Below are 22,985 nucleotides of genomic sequence, written 5' to 3' on the forward strand. Positions count from 1 at the left end.
ACGCAGGAGAGCAGAGCTTCTGTAAAGTTTGGAAGGTAGGAGACGAGATACTGGCATAAGTAAAACTGTGAGGACCGGGCACGAGTCGTGCTTCGGTAGCTCAGATGGTAGAGCACTTGCCCGCGAAAGGCAAAGGTCCCGAGTTCGAGTCTCGGTCGGGCACACAGTTTTAATCTGCCAGGAAGTTCCATATCAGCGCACACTCCGCTGCAGAGTGAAAATCTCATTCTGGAGTCATATTTTCACTAGTGTGTGGTCAGAATTCTCATTTTTGCTGTATGGCTGACCCTAATTTGCTGCAAAATGCAGCGAGTACTAAACTCTGGACTCTTACTGAACAATGGCAGAACAGTGGGTGGTGCTGCATCATCCGTAGTAGTTTTTGATCACCCAGCTTCTGCTTTGTCTGCAACAGACCTAGTTTGGAATTTTGTAAGAATTTTCACCCCCACGCAGTGGGTAATGAGTGGTCTGTCTGGGTGGTGATGCTTAAAATCCACTGTGACAGCATGGGTACTAGTTTCTCCTAATAAGGACTATCTCAATGCATTCACCTTGTGTTAATGCCATCAGCTTTCATACAAAGAGTACTAGGAAAGTTGCAATACAATCAAACAATGGCAAATCCAGGATGGAACGTAACAATACCAGAGAAGGAAAGTTGCTACTCACCATATAGCAGAGATACTGAGTCGCAATAGGCACAATAAAAAATTCACACACTCATAGCTTTCGGCCATTAAGGCCTTTGTCAACAGTAGACACACATACACACACACACGCACTCACGCAAATGCAACTTGCACACACGTCTGCAGTCTCAGAGAGCTCTCTGAGACTGCAGACATGTGTGCAAGTTGCGTTTGCGTGTGCATTTGCGTCTACTGTTGACAAAGGCCTCAACAGCCGAAAGCTATGAGTGTGTGAATCTCTTTATTGTGCCTATCGCAACTCAGCATCTCTGCTATGTGGTGAGTAGCAACTTTCCTTCTCTGGTAAAGTTGCAATACAGCTTTATTTAATTTTTTTGAAGTAATTTCCGACACACTGAATACACCTCTCCAGCTTCTGAAACCAACCCCTAAACCAGTTCTCTCAAGTTTCTGTAGGCAGTTAACGCACACTCATTGTCCCATGCCCTCCTTTCAGCTTCATTTTCCCAAGTAGGAACAGTGCAAAGTCACAAGGAGCAAAGTCTCATCCTGTACCCCACAAATATTTGGTGCAGTGAGCTGGACCGTCATTGTGATGGAGGAACCAAGTGTCCATTCCTGACTTTGGTCGCAGGATAGATGACTTTGAGTAGGTATTGCCTCATGTACCACTTAGCTGTTACTGTCTTCTGTGTGTCCAGAACAACATGCTCCACAATTCCACTCAATTTGAACAAAGCAGCTATCATTTTCTTCTTTACTGATCAGGATATTCTGACAGCTACAGGTGTGTTTTCATCTTCAAAGACACAAACTTTCGTTTTGAGTCTTATTCGGCACGCCATAATAGTACAGCCAAGTCACGTCATCTGTCACAATTTTATTCACATACTGACATTGTCCCACAGAAAATTTCTTTAACAACTCCCGGCACCAAGTGATACACCATGTCATCTGCTCTTCCATCAGTCTATGGGGCACCCAGAGAACGAAGATTCGTTACTTGCAAATGATCATGCAGAATCAAACAAATTGCTTGTGGATATAACTCTTCAGTCATCCTCTATCTGCTTATAGGCCACTCACCTGTCTTAGTCTAGTATTTTCCTCACAGCATCAATTTTTTCCTCTGTAACAGATTATTGTGGCCTTCCTGTTCTCTCAGCAACCTCCAGAGCAAAATTTCCTCTTTGGATTTCTCTGTACCACCTGAATATTGTTGTACAATGTGGACACACGGCACCCAGCGCAAAAGTCATTTCTTCATAGCATGGTCTATGTTTAAACCACGCAAAACTGCCTGAATCTCACTTCGTGACCACAGTGCTATAGCAAGTACTTCAGACTAACGCTGCTAGTGAACGACTGCACCCACAAACTTGGCACAGCGGCTACAACGCAAGTATGATGTGTTCTCAGAACACACCAACAATCAGCCTCCTGCTACTTATTGTTGCATTACATTAACCTTTGTATCACCTGTAAGGAAGGAAATTCAGTCTTAAATCAAGAATGGATAACTATCCTCAAATGAAAGCTCAATTTTTTATCCCTATTATTATCTGGCTGACTGATATATCACCCATCCCCATTCCATTTTAAAATTATAAGAGGCATCAAAAATGACAGCTTCAAAAATGGCGACCATATTGCTAACATAGCCTCATAGATTTTCCCATCTCCAGTCTCATACTGCTTGACTTTAAATTCCTGTTTATCCACCTGTTCTTGTATTACAAGGGTAGTTCTACACCACAGATCACCCTGTATATATACTCTGGTACAGCTCCATTATCATGACATTTATCTGTCACCATTATTTGTCATGTTTGTGTTTATTTTAACTTTGTGGCTATCCAACATGTCAAGACAAAATTTTTAACACAGTTCATATCTGTTGCAGAATCTGATAAAATTATTACACCATCAGCAAATGGAATACAATGCATTTGTTTTCTATTAATTTTGATCTGTTCAGCGATGCTTTTCACTGTTATTATTGCACCTTCAATAAATAAATAAATAAATAAAATAAACAAACAAATAAATACTGAGAGAAGAGAGCCTCATCAAACACTGCTACTTATCATAGCCTCTTTTTTAGTTTCATTCGTAGCTACAGGATGTTTCACAATTTCTATTACAGGCTTCCAGGGGCTGTAGAGCAGATTCGCTACTTATTGTGCTTAAAAAACAATATGATTGATAAAAAAGTACGTAGTAGATAAAATTTTGATACAGAACCCAGGTCTGGAAATATACCATTTGGATCACTTTCAAGTCTTCCACTATATACAGACAGAAGCTCTACTTCCATTAGTTCATGGAGGTAAGCAAACTCAAAAACACATGGATGCTAAACATATGATAAGATTCAAAGACGTAGGATGAGTTTTGAGATGAACAGGCTACCTAATGGTTCTATAAGCAATATAGGAAAAGACGGATTGCTACTTACAGTAAAGAAGACATGTCAAGTTGCAGACAGGCACAATTAAGACACACGCACACACACACACACGACCACCAACTCAAGCATCTTGGAGATGCAGGAGTTGGTGAGTGTGCATGCTTTTGTGTGTGTGTGTGTGTGTGTGTGTGTGTGTGTGTGTCTTAATTGTGCCTGTCTGCAACTTGATGTGTCTTCTTTATGGTAAGTAGCACTCTGTCTTTTCCCATATTGTTGACATTTCTACCTGGAGTTTCCATTAGTTCTATGAAACATTTGTGGAAAGTGAAATGATGTCAAAAGTTATCATTTGAAAGTATATTTCCCATAAAATGTTGTATCATATCACTGCTCCTAAAGGGTAATGGCATAACTGAAAAACTGGTTTATTTCAAGTTAGATGCAGTGCAATGTTAATCACCTGTTCCAACTAATAGAAAAATGACATGTCTTCATCTGCAAGTCTTCATTCTTGAAATACCACTGCTTCCTGATGTAAATGGATTATTCTGCTTTTCTGAAATGTTACATTCATACTGTCATGAGAGGTATAAGTAACCATATTAAGCCATGTGCAAATTTTTTAGCCAAGAAATCACTCCAGAAATGATTGAGTCATTGCACATATCATCATCATCTTCCAATTCCAATTTCCCTGGTGTGGTGTACAAGCGCTCACCATCTCATTCTGTCTTCATAGATCTCCTGTTTAGGACAGCTTCCCATTTGTGTCCTTTCTCCTCCACATCTGATCTTACAGTCTCTATCCAGCATTTTCTTGGTCATCCCTGTGGTCTTCTTCCTATGAGGCTCAGGTTGAAATACCTCTTGGCAGGTCTTTGGCTGTTCATTCTCATTACATGTCTATGCCACTGAAGCCTGTGTTTCTTTATGATACTTGTAACAGGAATCTCAATACCAGCTACTTTTCTGTTCACCTCATTTCTGATTCTATCCTTTCTAGTTGTCTGATTCATAGTTCTAATGAATCCCATTTCTGTTACCTGAATTCTGCTCAGGTCTTCGTTTAGTAGGGTATGTGTTTCTAAACAATGTTAGGATTGATACAAAATAGGTGTTGTACATGGTCGCTTTTGCTTTTAGTGGCATTTTATCATCACACAGAAGTTTTCTGCTTTGACTGTAAAAATTGAATGCTTTCTGTGTCCAGCCGAGTATTTTCTGCTTAATGGTGTTGTCTTTCGAGATTATGCTTCCTAGATACATGAAATGTGAAACAGATTCTACTTTGGCTCCTAGAAGTATATTTGAGGTTGTTCCTTCCCTGTTGATGGTCACTTCTACTGTCTTTGTTTTACTTATTTTTAGTCAAAAATTTTTGAATGTGTTGTTCCAATCATTAAGTTTCTTCTGTGCTTCAGCTTCTGTCTCTCCCCACACTATCAAATCATCAGCAAAAACCAAGACATTTAGTTCGCTGTGTATTTTCTTGATAGATTTTATGATCTTGTCTATTACTATTACAAACAGGAGTGGTGATAGGACACTTCCTTGTTGGACACCTCTCTTTGTTTCAAACCATTCTGATCGTTCGTTGCTTATCTGGACGCATCTAAAACATTTTTGGTATAGCATTTCGACATTTTCGATTAGGTATTTTGGCACCTTTAGGTCTTCTAAACATTCCCATACCTTGTTTCGAAGAACACTGTCATATGCTTTTTCAACGTCCAGAAATACAATCACAATATTTCATCTATATTCCCAGTACTTTTCTGTCAACATTTGTACTCCAAAAATAAGATCCATAGTACCTCGGTCTTTCCTAAATCTATGTTGGTCTTTCTCTAGCAAAGGTTCTACTGTCTTTCTAATTCTCATTTCTATGATCTTTTATAGTAGCTTCAAGGTGTGCAACAGCAGCATGATGCCTCTGTAATTTTCATCAATTGTCAATTTTGAACAGAGGGATGATGACTCCTTTACTCCAGTCTTCTGGGATTTTGTTTTCTTTCCAAACCACTGATAACACTCTCTGTGGCCAATTTAAGCCTAATATACCAGCTGCCTTTATCGTGCCTGCGCTGAGATCATCAAAACCTGTCAACTTTCTATTTCGCATGCTCTTTCTAATTCATGCCATGTTAATGAGTATCCATTAGTTTGGACTCCATTAATTACTTTACAGTTGTTGATGGTTGTGTTGTCTCCATCTCCATTTAGCAGCATGTTGAAGTACTTTTTCATTTCATCCCTGACCCCTTCCTCTGTTCGTTTAAGTTACCGTCATCTGTTTCCAAGGCAACAATATATACATATTCATTTCATTGGCTCTTTAGTACTTCGTATAGCAATTTCCTATTTCCCTGACAGTCTTCATCTACCTTTGTAGTAAAGTATTCCCAGCACATTTCCTTTTCTTCCTCGATCAGTGTTTTTACAGATAGTTTCTTTCTCCAGTATTCGTGAGCTAACTGTTCAATTGCTAATTCATTTTGTCTATCATCTGGTTTCTGTTTTTCATGGTCTAATTTCCTTTTCAGTATGTTCCTGTCTTTTACTGCTTTCTTTAATCGGTCATTCCACCAAGGTGTTTCCTTCTGTTTTGGTGTGACACTTGTTTTTCCACAGATGTCCATGACTTCTCTAACAAGGGTTTCTTTCAGTATGGACCATTCTTCTTCTATTCCCCATTTCAGAGTTTTGGGTAATTTGGCTCCTATTTGTGCTTTATACTTTCAATTCTTTTCCACATCCTTCAACAATGAAGTCTTAATCTTTGCTACACTCTTTTGTTTAAATTTTGGCACTTGAACATCTTTTAGGTCAGCATTTAATAGTCAGAGGTCGCTATCTAGGCACTCACTGGGTATGACTAACATCTGTAACATACTGACTAGCTTTTCTATCAGCGATGATGAAGTCTATCATAGTCTTGAGCTTACCATCCCAGCTGTATCTTATTACTTTATGACTTTCACTTTCCTGATACCATGTGTTCTTTCTGGCTAAGTTGTTTCACACACAGAAGTCAATTAGGTTCTCTCCTTCCGGGTTTCTGTTCCCGTAACCATGAAGACCAGTGATGTTTTCATATCCTAATCTTTCTTTACCAACTTGAGCATTCAGATTGTCCATAATGATGGTGTTCTCCTCTGTTATTTGTTCTTCAAGTTCATTAAGGAAATGCTCTTCTCGTCCATGGTGCATCCTGTCTATGATGTATATACTTGCAAAACAGTATGCTGTGTATTACCAGCCCTTAGTCACATCTGGATGAGCCTGTCACTTACGTATTTGACACCTGTCTGTATGTTTATATCCTTATGGAGGTCAAAGCCAACTCCATTTTTGGATTTGGCACTGTTACCACTCCAGTATAGCACATATCCATTTTTCGCGGTCTTGCGGTAGCATTCTCGCTTCCCGCGCACGGGGTCCCGGGTTCGATTCCGGTGGGGTCAGGGATTTTCTCTGCCTCGTGATGTCTGGGTGTTGTGTGTCTTTCATCATCATTGACTCGCAAGTCGCCGAAGTGGCATCAGCTAAAAAGAACTTGCAATATGGCGGCCGAACTTCCCCGCATGGGGCCTCCTGGCCAACAATGCCATACGATCATTTCATTTCATAGTGGTTTGTTCCCATAGATTTTCCACTTTATCTCACTCAACCCGAATATCCTAGTCATTCCTTTTTGGGAGTGTTTTATCTCTTCTGGTATCTTCGATGAGCTACAGGCATTTGTCTGTCATCACTTTCAGCAGTACTAGAAGAACTGTCATGTCTTGTATTTAATTCATTCTTCCACCCAAGGCTTGGTTTAGGTTTGAAAGCAGTATATATCTGCCCAGCTGCTGATTTGCTTGGTCTAACAAAGGTGAGGATTTTCTTTCAATGTCTACTCCCTTAGCCTTTGAAGAGCCCTCTTCTCCACAATGCAGTTGTGTCCTCTTCTAATTATCCCTAGGGAGCATGGGTTGCCTCATCTGCCATCTCCACCATTCCAAAGATCTCCTCCTCTGCCGTAGGTGCCATTAAGGTCTACATTGCACACCTATAAGTTTTAAATGGATCAGTTATCTGTGAGCATCTTGTAAATACATGGAGTTTTTGCATTACAGTATCAGTTATGTAACCACAAACCTGATTCTTTTCCAGAAGTATTCAAGGGAGTTCATCCACCAATTTCTAGCTCAAATCAGAGTTAATTTCAATAAGGCTGTGATCAAAACCACTTGAAGTTTTTGTGAACATTAGTTCAGTGGAGATTGAAGAAATATTTCATAATTAATTTTTAAAAGCATTCTTGATACTCTTCTCTAAATAGAAGTAACTCTGTCTTATCTGCTTGAAATATTACTGTATCTCATTGCTACCTATCAGAACCCCTCGGAGAGCATTAAAGATAAACACCAGTCCTAATTGTCCAATTGTAAACTGACCTGTTACCAAATTACATACAAAAATAACCACTATTTCAGTATACATACAATTCGAAAATGATGCTTTGCTGATTAACATTGTTCTTATGTGAAAAAAACACAATATAAATGTGAAATTAATACTGTAACTAATCGAAAGAAACGTAGCACATGGTCAGGATGTACCAGTAAACCTATCAGTATAAAATTACTACAGCAAATTAAATAGGACATATAAATAAAGCATGTTAATTGAATCTTCGATATATGTTAGCACTAAAATTCAGGAGCTAGTTGATTTGTTATAAACAAATTTAGAAATTTAATTGTTACCTGTAACATAATTAGTCAGAAAATGTTACATTAACTTGTAACTTGAAAATAGGTTCACCTTGTTCAGCACTGAGATTGTAAATTTTTAGCAATGTGTATCTCATATTCGGTTTAACTTTTAATTGTGATTTTACATAAAATTGTAATTTTCATTGTCTGTAATTGTTAACAAAAGTATAAATAGAGGTCACGCAGGCACCTTGGGACACTCGTTTTTTGGCTAGGGTTGCGAGCAAACGTATTGTAGGCTCACTCGTTTGTTGATTGTTGTGAACTCTGTGTCGTTTGATGTCAACTTTGGGTACATCTGATGTAACCAGTACAGTTCACCAGGCTCGGACACCAGAGTCCTGGAAATATACTGGTATTAAAACTGCACTGTATTTTGGAATTTATTTGGGAGTCTTCCGCAAACCTCTTCATAGGCTGCAGTGACGAGACATGAATCCTAGAATTTTACAAAACCCCGAGAACTAAACAACTCTCAATGTTGGTAGAATTGACGTGAAAACAACAGCGCATCGACTGGGCGGTTCACTCAAAAGTCAAAACATTTGCAACGTGGAGGTGGGAAAATATAAACATCTCATGCTCTCAAAGGAACAAGCTTTTTATAGAGCAAATTACAGCTATTTTGTTATCACCAATGTATTCTTCAAAACTTCAGGCTTCAAAAATCCCAGTGGTCACTCAATCCATGTAAGCAACCCTCGGAATGTATGCTCATATTTGTGTATTAGTTTTATGGATCCTAGAGAGAGAATCTGGTTTAATGTTACAACCTTTCATACACAGCACCGAGTTCCATTGTTGTTATAATACAAGAAGATGTATGTTTCTTTAGCAAATACTTCCTCAGCAAAACATACAAGGATGCTCCAATGATAAATGTACAGTGTAGGCTCAATTCTGAGAACAGTTGTACATATAACAGACACTAAAATTCATAGTTTTCAAATTTGGTACCCGTGGCATGCAGACATAGCTACATGTCAAGTTCCGACATGAACACTGTACAAGCATTCAAGAAATGGAAAACATAACTGTTCACCCAAGAACAAAAAGGCAACAACTAAGGCTTCTTCATTCAGTAAGCAAGTGAGATTCAGCCCCCACTGAACAATAAACACAACAAACAATTTAATGAGTTGTTTTGCCTTCCCTTACATAACAATTTCACAACTGTTTGTTGTGCAAAGTAGAACCTCACAGCAGATGCCATCTGAGGAGCTTGACTGCCATATGCAGGTTAGCTCTATCACTTTTGCAAATGGCAGTGAAGTGCATTGCTGTTTTTGGCTGTTACGTGGCATGTGTTACATTATTTTATTTGTGACTACTGTGACAATATGCATTTAAGGTAGTTCTTACTACATTATCACATTCATATGTTAAGCTTTGATGCACTGCACATTTATATAATCTTGGGTAACTATCCAAATTCAGGGCATATAAGCACTTCATACACTATAAAGCTAAAAAATTTCCAAATATTGCTGTTTTACACTGAAAATGGGCACACAGCTACAGGTTCAGCTAATTTGTGAATAATCAAATATTTGCTTAACAGGAAACAACACAAATGCAAAGGTTGAAGAGTCAAAGAAACTGACAAAATGCAAACCTAACTCAAACCTTGCAGGAATATTATCAGATTATACCACAGAGCATCTAAAATCTGCCACTATGAATCAACTTACCTACAGCTTTGCCTACAACTGATGAGTATTCATCTCTACTGGCTCGTATTTCCAAAAGTGTATCTTGTAAAATGGCTACAACTTTTCCATCTTCTCCCACAGCGAACTTCCATGGTAGATGACTATTCAGTAATCTGTAAGGAATACACCTGCAACCTTAATTCACCGAGACACAGACATTTTAACTGAAATGAAGTGGCCACATTAAAGCTGCTGTCACTAGGCCAATTATCAGCTGAATATCTTCGATAAATCTTATCATAATATTAAACAACTGAAAATCCAGAGTGGAACAACAACAACAGAATTATTTTAGGTAGATTGCTACTTACCATGTAGATGAGGAGTTTAATGGCAGACAGGCATGTTTAAACTGTGCCTGTCTGCCACTTTACTGATCCCCTATGTGGTGAGTAGCAATGTATCCTAATTTGTACTCTTGTAACCATAATCTTAGATTTCTTACAGTCCTTAAGATGGATAGCTACCTTACAGGATTTTAAATTTACGCTAAATAGAGTTTGTCAATCAAGAGGGATAATTCTAATTGTGTTGTAGTGACTGGTTTCTTACATTTTTGTTGACGGTATGCTTATTGTTGCCACTGTGTATTCCACACCACTGTATATTGAAAAGTTGGTAGCAATCATTGGGAAAAAAAATAAAAAATAAAAAAAATAAAGAAAAACCACGCGTTTGGTGACTGCTGTATATAAAAGTACTGTACAAACAGTGCTTCATATTCTGTAATGTTTCGTGCTATATTTGTGACTTTACATTTTCTTTAACAACATTTTTAATTATTACTAATGATATTACAATATTTTCTTGGGCAGTAGCTTATAGAGCTACAGAATTGTAACAGGAAGCTGTTTCCATAACCGGAGAGAGTTTAGGCAACACACAAGTCATTATACATGTTGCATTGCACCACAACTCTGTTAGGTACAATGAACTGTCCCTGCCATACTTAGAAAAAAATGTCATACAGAGGGAAGTGAGCATCAGCTTGATGTCCAGAAAACATCGTTTCACAAAAATGTGTATTCAGAGTGAAAATGCTCTTATTCAGGATACTGATGACCTGGAAGATGCTAGCAAGCTCTGAAGGATGAAGCTGGCTGACATTACAGTTCCAGTTAGGCTCCTGCAGGGGCTGACTAAACAAGAGAATTGGAACAAATGAAGTCCTCACCACCTAACGGCAACAACTGGCCACTCCAACCTGTTATCCCTTCTAGAGTGGGAGAGCTGCTTTTGGAGAAGTACTGACCAGCATGCTCTCACAGTCATTCCAAAGACTTCATCTCCAGTAGCTGCAAGTATCTGCCCGAGTTTGGAAATTGGCACCTTCACACTGCTGGGTCACCTGTCGTGTGCGTTTCTTCCACTGATGGCCACCTCCCTGGTCCATCGCATGTTCAAGTCTGGGCTAGGGGCTGCCCGGCCACACTGTTACTGATTACTGGTTCCTGTAGGCCCTCATCATTGCTGATGACCACCCAGTGCAGGCACACGCCTTCGATTTTGGCCATGTTGCTTACTACGGTTTAAATACTGTCCTTACCAGTATGGTACACTGCAACCACAAGGCAGTCAAGCTGCCAGGAGCTTTGCCCATGCCACACAGACAGTGGCACACCACAGTTTCAGCCTTCAGCAGGCATAATGATGCCAGCACATGTCACTACTTGCATGGGCCAATGATTGCTGACATTGGTGCATGGTGTGTCTGAAGCCTCCCATCTGCTGGAATTCTGTCTCTGTACCAAAATGAGTAAATGACTGTTGTAATCACATATGTTTCATTAATAGTTCGCCGTGCGATTACAGTCACTGCTACTGCTACAACTCATGTTCAGGTGAGGAGACACCACCTTTTCCTGATCTACGAACAGCCAATTCCTCAGCCACTGTTGGGATCAGCACTCAGCCCTGGTAACTGTTTAAAGCAGGTTGGTGGTGTGAGAGATATCTTGCATGAAGGTAGACAGACACTGGAGATGACCCAGAGAATTAGCAGCAAACAATCCATATCTACATCTAAGCTTTGGAAACCAGTGTGAAGTACACAGGAGAGAGTACTCCACATTGTGCCCATTATTAGCACTTCTTCCAATTCCATTCAAGAATGGAGCACAGGAAGAGTCACTGACTGAGTGCCTCTCTGTACATTATAATTGGTCGCACAATTTTCATTATTAATCTTATTAACTCATTTTGGTATAGAAAATATCAGGAGAAGTCTGTCATTTGTTGGTCAAATTTTGGCATTATTACTATTCACTAAACTTCAAGTTTTGCTAAATAAACAATGAGGGCAGAGGCACCTGACAGTGTAGGAAGAAGTACAAAGCAGTATTACATTTTATAGTAAACTTTATAGTGTGCCAAGTCAGTCATTAGACATGATCCATCTGAAATCTCTGGATAGACTATGACATTATTTTCAAGTTAATTATGTTAATTAATATCAGAAATGTATTTCTGTAGAGTTAACAGTGTTTATTTACAATAAAATCACCATGATGGCATTTCTGTTTTTCCATTTCTAAATGTAGCCACCCCCAATCTTATCAGAATCTTCAATTTATCACAGTCAATAAAATTTTTCTGGATTTGTGACCACACTGTCAATATATAAAACTACCAACATTTCAGTCATTGTTGCAAGTGACCGCCTTCATAATGTTTTTTGTAAACAAAACAACCCTGCGAAGAAGGTCACTTGCAACAGTGACTGAAACATCAGTAGTTTTACTTACTGACAATGCGGTAACAAACCCAGGAAAATTTTATTGACTGTGACAATGGCCGCGGAAGCCTACATTTATATACAATTTATCAATTTAAAACGTAATAGTGCTACTAACTGCAATGCAGAGCAGATAGGACATTGTATAAATGCATACTCAAGGGGTTAATTCTCGCCACTCTGAGTGTAACAAATTTTTATGGTATATCCAGGGCCACTGTTACCACTCATTGGAAAAGTATCATCTTCTAACGAGTGATGTTAGGAGCTATGTGGGAGGAGGATGTTTCAGGTGCAATTGATAGTTTTCTTATTATGATGTTCTGAGATGAATGGGGTTAAAGTATTTAAAATATAAACTCTAATAGCATAAAATCTTAGTTAAAATGTTACCATCATCTCCCAATCACACATTCACCTTCAAGCACATGCTTACTAAATAAACTGCAGATCTTTGTTTAAAATGTGTCAGGTAAATGTAGCATCTTGGTCACATATAAGAAAGGACAATGAAGCCGTCCTAAAAACACACAAATTCCTACCTAATAATTTAAGTAGAAGGTCAGACATAACACAGAATAATAAAACACCTTCCACATCATCAATTTTACTGACTTCTTAAGTGACAGATCAGCTAGTAAACCAGTAAGTATGTTCTTGCCACAATATAAAACACAGCAAATTAAAATATGGCATACAGAGAGAGCTATATGTCACAAACACAACACACTGATTCGTCACGTTGTTGAATACAGAATCCATGTACCAACAAACAGTGCCTTATCTGAAGGCTTGTTAAATGTTTTTCATTTTCTCAACTAGCCATGTAAAGGACTATCATAGGCTCCTCACGCTCTTTAAGTTTTCAGTTCTCCAAATCTGACCTCAATGCCTTTATGCACTGCAACTAAATGTTTCAGTTAAGGTTTGCATTTCTCCCTCTTTCCAACGAGATGGGAATAGTGTGGCAGAAGGGAAATTAGCAGGTGGAACTGCTGACTTGCCCACAAAGTCATCACAGCAGAATCATACAGAATGGAGTCGTCACTGTTCTCCTTCCACAGAGAGGAAAGCCATATGTCCTACGATTTCCAGTGAACAGATACAAAAATAAAATTTCGTTAAGTACAAGACACAAGAAAGAGGAACAAAACAGTGGGACAACTGGATTCACTGACCAGTGTTGTAGTCTCACATTTCTGCTAAGTGACATGAAATTATCTCACTCAGTGGCACAGTGAGGGGTAGCAAGGGGATCGCACATCATATCACAGTATGTCCTCAAACTCCTGTGAAATCTGGATCTTGACTCTGTGTCGTGCCTTGCCATGCCTTAGTGGTACAGATAAACATCATATAAATTAAATCAAATTGGAGGGGCATCTGTGGTGAGGCTAGTTTAAGAGTAGTTGCAATGTATGATTGACATTTTGCCTTTGTGACATCAGCCAACATAGCCTTGAAATCAGTGTTATGTTACAGCTGATCCCAAAGGGAAACTATAGCTGTAATGTTTCCTAAGGACTTTCAGCTCTGCTGTAGGCATTAATGAAGATGGTATCCTTCTGGGTAAAATATTTCAGAGATAAAATGGTTCCTCATTCAGGACACTGAACAGGGACTACTCAGGAGGATGCTGTTATCAGAAAAAAACCTAATCTGGCAATCTATGTGTCAGAGTGCAGAATCAAATAGATAAATTAGAGAATTTGAAAAACAAAAGAAATGAATAGGTTAAAGTCAGATACAGTGGTAATTAGTGAAGTGCAATAGCAAGAAGAACAAGATTTCTGGTTGGGTGAGAACAGGGTTATCGACACAAAATCAAATAGAGTAAACACAGAAGTATGTCTAATAATGAAATAAGAAAATAGCAACTAGGTAAAAGTATAAAGTGAATTAGAAATTCTTCAATAACGCACAACAAACTAAGTTTAAATAATGAAAGGAGAAGAAATAAAATGCAACAAATTAAGCAGGCAAAGAAATATAGATATCTAAAAATGAGATTGACAGGAAGTATAAAATGGCAGAGCACGAATGGTTGGAAAAGAAATGCAAAGCACTTGGAGGACCTATGACTATGATAGGAGTCTTGGGTAGGAAAATTAAGGAGACCTTTGGAATGAAAGAGAATCAACTTTGTGAATATCAATAACTTCAATAGCATATCAGTTCTAGGCAAAGAAGGGAAGGCTGAAAGGTGAAACGAGGTGGTGACTCATAGAAAGAAAAATAACTTCAAGACAATATTATGGAAGGAGTGCGGAAATAGGTGGATGATGAGATGGGAGATGTGGTACTACAGAAACAATTTGACCAAACACAGAAAGACTTAAACCAAAACAAGACACGTGGAAGAGACAATGTTCCCTCAATTGTACAGATCTTGGAGAGAACCAACCTTGACAAAACTATTCCACCTGGTGTGCAAGATACAAGAGACAGGCAAAATACCCTCAGACTTTCACAAGAATGTAATGATCCCAATTCAAAACAAGTGAAGAGCTGAAATGTGTGACTACTGAAGCATCACTGTTGCAAAATATTAGCTATTCACAGAAGAACAGAAAGGCTGGTAGATGCTTCAGTGTAACAACATGCTTTCAGAACCAACCAGCACTACAATCTCATGCAAATAATTAGCACATGAGAGAATCAACAGTGTTAGCTCAGGGAAGAAAATTTGTCACATCCTCTTCAAAGGAACCATTCTGGCATTTACCTTAAGCACTCCAGTGAAATCTTGTAAAACCTAAATTTCCACAGCCAACTGGGAATCTCATCTACAGTATATCTACATACATACTCTGTAAGCCAACATATGGTGCATGACAGTAGGTAACTAATACCACTACTAGTCAATTCCTTTTCTGTTCTATTCGCAAACAGAGCAAGGGAAGAACCACTGTCTACACCCCTCTGTAAGAGCTGTTGTTTATCTAATCTTCATAGTCCTTATGTGAAATGTATGTTGGCAACAATAGGATTGTTCTGCAGTCAGCTTCAGATGCCGGTTCTCTAAATTCTCTCAATGATGTTCCTCGACAAGAATTGCTTCAATGTCTTACTTTAATTCGAAGTGATGGGGATTTGAAAAACTCTAGACGAACTCAACACACAAGTGTTCTACATGCCATCTCCTTAACAGATGCATCACACTTTCCTGAAATTCTCCCAGTAAACCAAAGTGACCATTCACCTTCCTTATTACAATCCTCACATGCCTGTTCCATTTCATATCACTTTACAATATTATGCCTACATATTTAATCAACATGACTGTCATGCAGTACGCTACTAACACTGTAACCAAATATTACGGGATTGTTTTTCCCACTCATCTGTATTAACTTACATTTTTCTACATTTAGAGCTGTCATTTACCACATCAACTAGAATTTTGTCTAAGTCATCTTTTATGCTCCTACAGTTTCTCAATGACAACACCTTCATGTGCACCACGGTATTATTGGTTAACAGCCATAGACTGCTGTTCACCCTGTCCATCAGATCATTTATGTATACAGAGAATAACAGCAGTCCTCTAACACTCCCATGGTGCTCTCCTGATGATACTCTTGTATCTGATGAACACTTGTCTTTGGAAAATATACTGAGTTCTATTATTTAAGAAGTCTTTGAGCCACTCATATATCTGGGACCCTATTCGATATGCCTATACCTTCATTAACAGTCTGCAATGGGACACTGTGTCAAATCCTCTTCAGGAATCTAGGACTATGGAATCTGCCTATTGCCCTTCATATATGGTTTGCAGAACATCTTGTGAGAAAATTCCAAGCTGATTTCATGAATGGTGATTTCTAAAACTATGCTGATTTGTGGACACAAGCTGTTCCACATGAAGGAACTCTATTATACTCGAACTGAGGCTATGACAAAAAATCGGTTTGCTGTAGGTTAAGGATATTGGTCTGCAATTTTTGTGGGTCTCTTCTTTTACCTTTCGTACATACAGGAGTCACATGCGCTTTTTACGTCAGTGCACTGGGCAAAAGATTCACAATAAATGCAAGCTAAGTAAGGAGTCAATGCCATAGTGTTCTCTTTGTAAAAACAAACTGGGATTCCATCCAGACATGGTGACTTGTTGTTTTGAACTCTTTCAATTGCTTCTCTACACCAGCAATGCCTATTACTACATCCTACACAGGTAGTGGATCTGAAATCATCATCCTCCTGAATGTGAGTCCATTGTGCTAACCATTGCACCATCTCACTCAGTAACTTTGCTGTAGCAGTACACAATAGCAATTTGACACTGCTTTCAGCACTCAATTTATATAGCCCATTATTTGATAGCACCATCCTCTGCTTGGCCCCACAGCAAAGGGGACACAAAGAATGATTCATTCAGCTGTTTTAATACAATGTAGCCACTGAATGGAAATTATCTGATCAGACTGTATTTAAAGTACACAAGTCACCATAGTAGGACTACATGAACATTTGTTACTCTCAATATTTCCTGTAACAGATGGCATGCAGCTTGCATGATTGGAAAATGTGGGCAATTATTATGGTCCCAGTTAATATCAGGATCAATGTATAAGAGTGCCTATACACACTGCTTTTGGTTGTAGATCAAATAATGTAATTCTTGATTAAAGAGTCAGCACAAAATCTTAGACAGTCTTTCTGTTGTATGGTGCAGGGTGAGTAGTGGGACCGAAGACCCCAGTGGAAACACTGTTGAGAGTTAAGAATGACTTTTATGATGTAGTGAGGCAACCATGCCTCTCTCTGTTGTCCCTGGTCAATGCTGATGTACGGGTGGCGGCTTCCACCCTCACTGCTGAGCCGGCACCTCGCTATGCTGATGACAACCCCATGGAAGGTCGGCAGATTTTAGAGGCCACAGCTGTTCAGCCGTTAATGTCAAGGTAAACTACTTTCCTGGGCACCATGCAGCCCACACAGACCCTCATTCAGCCCATTTCACTGTGCAAAGATGGCTGGGTGTGCAGTTTGCCTCACTGCCCTTTGGCAGGCAGCGGATGGTGGCTGGTAGAGTGGTGCAGCACGCACAGCCCAGTCTTAAGCCCGTGCCTGCTGCTGCTGTCCAGCGTAGCTATGGCAGCGTAGTGGCAGTGCTGGTTTCCAGCAAGGAGCAGTAATCCCTGCCTCAAAATTCAGACATATTTATACACCTCTGGTGTATATTTGTTTCACTAAAACCCGAAACCTAGTCACACCGCCCATAACAAGAAACTTGCCTTGGTGTGACAACATCGTCACACTGGCTACGTGATTACCACTGTTTGGTGCAATTTACTGCTGCATTGGCCATCTTGGCTTCACAGTTAACTAGGTCTGTTATTGTGACCCATATTTCACCATACAGGTGGCTACTGGCTTGTGGCTGTTAACAATATGTCTCGTGACTTTTGCTAAAGACATAATTTTTAATCAAAGACTAGGCAGCGGCACTACACTACCCCTCTCCATGGAGAAGACCCAGTCCCTCAGGTCTTACCCAGTCCAGTTCTTCGCTGTGACCACCCCTCACTCTTTCAGTTGTTTCTCTGTGCTAGAGATGCTTATTATTGTGTCATCCATACGGACGTCTGTCAGTCAAACAGCAGTTTGTTTGTATGATTCTCCTGTGTGAATGATTTCTTAAACACGAAATTCAAAACTTTTGCTTTTGCTTTGTATCTTCAATTGCCACACCAGACTGGCCAATTAATGACAGGATGGGAGCCATAAAAACACTTAGCAATTTTACATAGTACCTGAATTTTCTCAGGTTCTCAATCAGATCTTATACTAACATATGATGGTGGTGGTAGTTGTATGCTTGAAGCCTAGAACTTTTCAGATATGCACAGATCTCTACTAACCTTTACCTGTCATCATTTGCGTGTTGTGTTCTGAACCAAGAGAGCAACAGCCTTTGCTTCCTCAGCACTTTCTGAATTTCATTGCTACAGAATAGTGTGTCTCTTCTGTCCTTAATCCACGAGCTAGGAACATAGTTCTCCACACCATGATTTACAATCTGTTTAAAATTTGCCCATAATTCCTCTTTGCTCATCTTATTGGAACTAAGAGACGTCAATTCACTGTCTAGGTGATATGCCAATAACTGCTCATCTGTTCTTTCTAACAGAAACACTCTCCTAGCCTTCTTGACTGATTTATTAACTATTGTAACCACCGTTTCTATAATGACGCCTTGATCACAAATCCCCATCTCTATACTGATGCTGTCAATATGGTCCATCATCTTTGTAGCTAAGAGGTCTAAAATATTTCCACTGCATATGGGCTGCCAAACTAGCTGCTCAAGAGTGTTTTCAGAAAACTGACTTAGTGTACCCCAACCACCCACAATGAATCCACAGACAACCCAGTCTACACTCAGTAAGTTAAAGTCATTTCTAACAATTATTGCATGATCTGGGTATTTTCCCACTACTGACTGTAGATGTAGACTGTGTTTGAATGACTCTACAACTGACACAGCAGAGTCAAGTGGCCAATAAAAATATCCAACAGTTAACTTGGTTTCACCTAGACCTGTTATACGCAACTGGATAACCTCATTGTCGCACTCCTTCCTTCAACCTCAATAGAGGCAACATTATTGTCAACTGCAACGAATATTCTCTCTCCAACACCATCTAATCTGTCTTTGCAATATATGATCCACAACTCACTAAATATTGCAAAACTTTCTACTTTAGGTTTCAGGCAGCTCTCAGTCCCAAGAATAATTTGAGCATGAGAACTTTCCTGGAGCACAATAAATTCGGGAACTCTGTTACAAATACTTCAACAATTTACTGATAAAATTTTGACAATCTAAGTGTCTTTACCCTGAGCGCAGTTTGACAGGATCTGCATATCGACTGGTGAGTCTTCAAACTACTTCAAATTACTGCCTAGCATAAAAAACCTCCATGGGCACTCCACACATACTCTGTTACCCAAGTAGCTGCTTCCTCCATGTAGTGCATCCATGACCTATCAAGGAGAGTCCTATAAGTCTCCACCTGAAAACACAGGTCTAGAAATCTGCAGTCAAGACTGTCACAGAGCCAATGAAGCCTTTGGCCGGGGCACTGAACTCAGCACCAAACCAAAAGACCCTGATCAACTCTGGGAACAATGCTGCAAATTGTGAGCTCTGCCTACACCCCATGCAGAAGGCCAGCAACCTTCACCACCTCCGCCAGCCACCTGTATGAACAGAGGAGTGCCTCAGAGGACATATGACATGTGTCAGTAGTGCCGATGTGAGTTTCTACATAGTCTGCCTCCACATCTCGGGTGAGGCCTGCCAGCTGACATACTGAGTGCACATTGGCTATCTTCGCAGCCCTCAACGCAATCTTCCTAAGGGGCTCCATAACGTGCCTAACGTTCGGGCTCACAATAACTAGTACACTTCTGCCGACATAGGTCTCTCGGAACCTGCTGAAGGAATGGCCACCTGATCACTGACACAGTGAATATGTGAGGCCACATAGCCAGCCTCCACATTGTCTATCCACCTTGAACAACACAAACATGTTAGTATCCACAACTCACCCTGCTGTAAAGGCAGATTTCCCACATCGGGTACGCTAGGAGGTGCCTTGCCAGTAGCGCCCATGGGCAGAACAAGCAACACCTGTGGTGTATCATGTAGCGTGCCAGGTTCTCCGCTACACTGCAGCCTGAAGGCTATTGACAGTAGCCAGAAGTACAATCCACTATTTGTGAACTGCAGGCAGCTCCTCCTGCATCCATATACAGCATGCACATGTCGACATGCTAGCTAGACTAACTGAAGAAGTAAACAACAAAAGCAGACAGAAACCTAGATATGCGAACTGCTACCCTCCTGATGTGTCACCGCTGGATGTTGCTGCCTTAATGAGCTGCGTCTCTGGATGTTCAGAATAAATGAAAACTAGATTAAAGACTCCCTTAATTTACACTTACAGTTAAAAACACAAGATTAAACCTCTTAAACAGAATAACATGCACACATTTAAGAAATAAACTACTAGTGAAACACAGGAAAAGCTAAATATGTAACCTACTGCTCTAGAGATGTGAACATGCAACAACAGGGAGCCTGACTGACTACTAGGACTCTTGCCAGGATTATGTAAAAACAACTTTTTACTCTCAGTTTCACACTTACGAAGTAGAATGACTCTTTCTTTCTTTCCTTCTTAATAAATTATCCTTAACTTACCACCTACAATAAAACATGGTCTGGCTTATTAAACTCTTGAACTTGGCATCTCATTTGCCAATCCAGTGGTAAGCCTGAATTCTCCTTGAAAGGCTTAGTTTTCTAGTACTCCTGCTCACACAAAACAACTTCCTGGTGCCCGGCAGAACTAATCATGCCAATTACTCCTTAATGTATTTGTACATGGTTTAACACGTTCTCTTACACTAGACGTCCCTCGCGACAGCTCTACGCTGGTAATAGCTCTCTCATACCAAAGGTTAATTTTGGCATGATGTTCATCAGAATGTTTACTTTCAGGCTAGCATTGCAGTCTTCACCAACTTCATACTCATCAGGTACAGCTAACCGCAGCTGTACTTTTAACAGCTCACTGCGCACGTAAGCTGCTTGCCCTGCAATGCTGTGACCCAGTACCTGTGCTCGCACCACATTCTTATCTTCCAAAGTACACTCTTTAACATATTCATCCCTATTTACTTGATTATCCACTCTATGAACCCATCCTCTTGTCCTTTCCCTCTGTTCATACCACTTCTGAGGAAATGTGTGCACCTGTACTACTTCTGCCACAACATATGTAACACAACTGTCAACAACTTCTTGTGCATTCCTTGTAGTATCCGAAACAACAACATTATCTGCAGTTCCAGACTGCATGAAACAAAAATCACCAGCACCTGTATTTGCCTGTCATCAGGCCCCAGCTCTCTGGCCTCAACACAATGTCCATTATCACCAAATGGGCAGATACTACAGCATGTATCATCCACATTGCTAACCCCACACTTAGTCTACTTTGGTACAGGCCACATTAAATTCTGCTACCTCACATTCCACAATTCCACTGAATATTGGAGCTAGTAATTCTACATCACTCATCCTACCTTCAATAATATTTTCATGTAAATTCTCAGGAACTTGCACTTTGCCACTATCTACCACTAATTTAATCTTGTCAGGACTGACAACTTCAACTACAGTAATGAGAAGGCCATTCTGCAGGAACAAGTAAAGTATCCACAAGCCTGCTCTTCTCCCTTTCAGCTTCCTCCTCCTCCTCTTTCCTCTCCACTTCCTCTCTTTCGCTTCTTTCTATCCTCCCCAAAATCAACATATTCCCCGCAGTCACGTCTCAAAGCCCACTTTCTATCATCTAATCCTCATGCTCTCTCCGCATCTTCCTACTAGACTCCAAAGTCCTGTGATAAGCTATTTCCTTCATCTCAGCATCAAGTGCTTCTAATCTCCTATTCTGATCCATGTTGCCAGATTGAAGATTTATCTACTTCGCCTCTTAAAACTCTCAACATCTCCTATGTGGTAGCTCCTTGCGGTATTGAAAATCCTGCAATTACTCTCACCCGAGTGACTGCAAATACTTATTACTATACATTGATACAATGACCAAACTTAGTTTCACCTACGGAGTCACTACTCATAGTTAACAGCTTATATACTACTAGCTCACAAACCATATGTCCCACTCATGAACCCATATTACCTATTATACAGACCAGGTGAAAACTAGCACATATTTACGTCTCCTCAACAAATACTGTCTGTGTTCCCGTCTCCAACACTGAACTTATAAGTACAACTCAACATCTGACAAAGCCCATGGACTTGCCATGACCTTACTATCAAACAAAAACAAAACAAAAGACTGCACTCACCCCACAACGTAGGGTAAAAGTATAGAATAGGGCCAGTGGTGTACTTAGATGTTTCGTGCAGTAATGTTGTCAGCACTTGCTGTGAGGCTTGATAGGAACAAAAGAAGTGTGCCAGCTGTTTGTGTTACATAGCCACTAAGAGGGCAGGAGACAGACGACATGTTTCAAAGTAATATGTTTGGAAAGCGCATGAAACATTGCTGTAAACAACGATTATAAATTTAGCTGCTCTTTGCTTGAGTCAGAGTTGTTTCCGCTATACTAGTATCTGGAAACCAAGGACAGTGTCACAACCCATGATATATTCGAAAAAGCAGTGAAATAGTTCTCTGTTCTGTGTGCTACGCAATCGAGCTGCATGATCAAAATGAGTAATTTGTAAGCATGGAATTGTATTGTTGGCTATCGATAGTCGCCTCTCTGCCGAGCACAGAGCAACAGTGGGGAGTCGTGGTGTAGCTTTCATGGAGCATGGGCAGAGTGTTGTGTTGATGCTGTGGCTGCAGCACATATCTTACAAGTTATGGTGAAGTAATTGAAAATGTTTGCCACACAAGTTCTGTGTTTAATTTCAGTGTTCACAATGCAGTATCAATGTTTATCCAAAAGGTGATGTTTCTTGGTTTCGTGCGTCATGTCGGGAGAACAACAATCAACGGCACCATGACGGTTACGGAAAAATAATGTGGTCTGATATGATCCTATATGCAAGTTCTAACTGAAAGAAACACATTGTTTTGACTGGCTGAATATCTTGAGCACAGGTACATTCTCATTCATATATCATACCCGAAATTTTATGGAGCATCCACGTCGCGATTC

General features: G+C 39.9%; 1 protein-coding gene across 2 annotated transcripts in view; it reads right to left on the bottom strand.

Annotated features, from left to right (window-relative positions):
• LOC126190945 (NBAS subunit of NRZ tethering complex-like) overlaps positions 1–22,985 on the bottom strand; it is a 410,919-nt gene that overhangs the window by 380,918 nt on the left and 7,016 nt on the right. For both annotated transcript variants that reach the window (XM_049931590.1, XM_049931589.1), the window contains exon 3: positions 9,518–9,651. In XM_049931590.1, the coding sequence (XP_049787547.1) occupies positions 9,518–9,651 (134 nt within the window). The remainder of the gene's footprint in view (positions 1–9,517; positions 9,652–22,985) is intronic.

Source organism: Schistocerca cancellata, chromosome 6 (assembly GCF_023864275.1).
Source record: "Schistocerca cancellata isolate TAMUIC-IGC-003103 chromosome 6, iqSchCanc2.1, whole genome shotgun sequence".
In the NCBI taxonomy this organism is placed as follows: domain Eukaryota; kingdom Metazoa; phylum Arthropoda; class Insecta; order Orthoptera; family Acrididae; genus Schistocerca; species Schistocerca cancellata.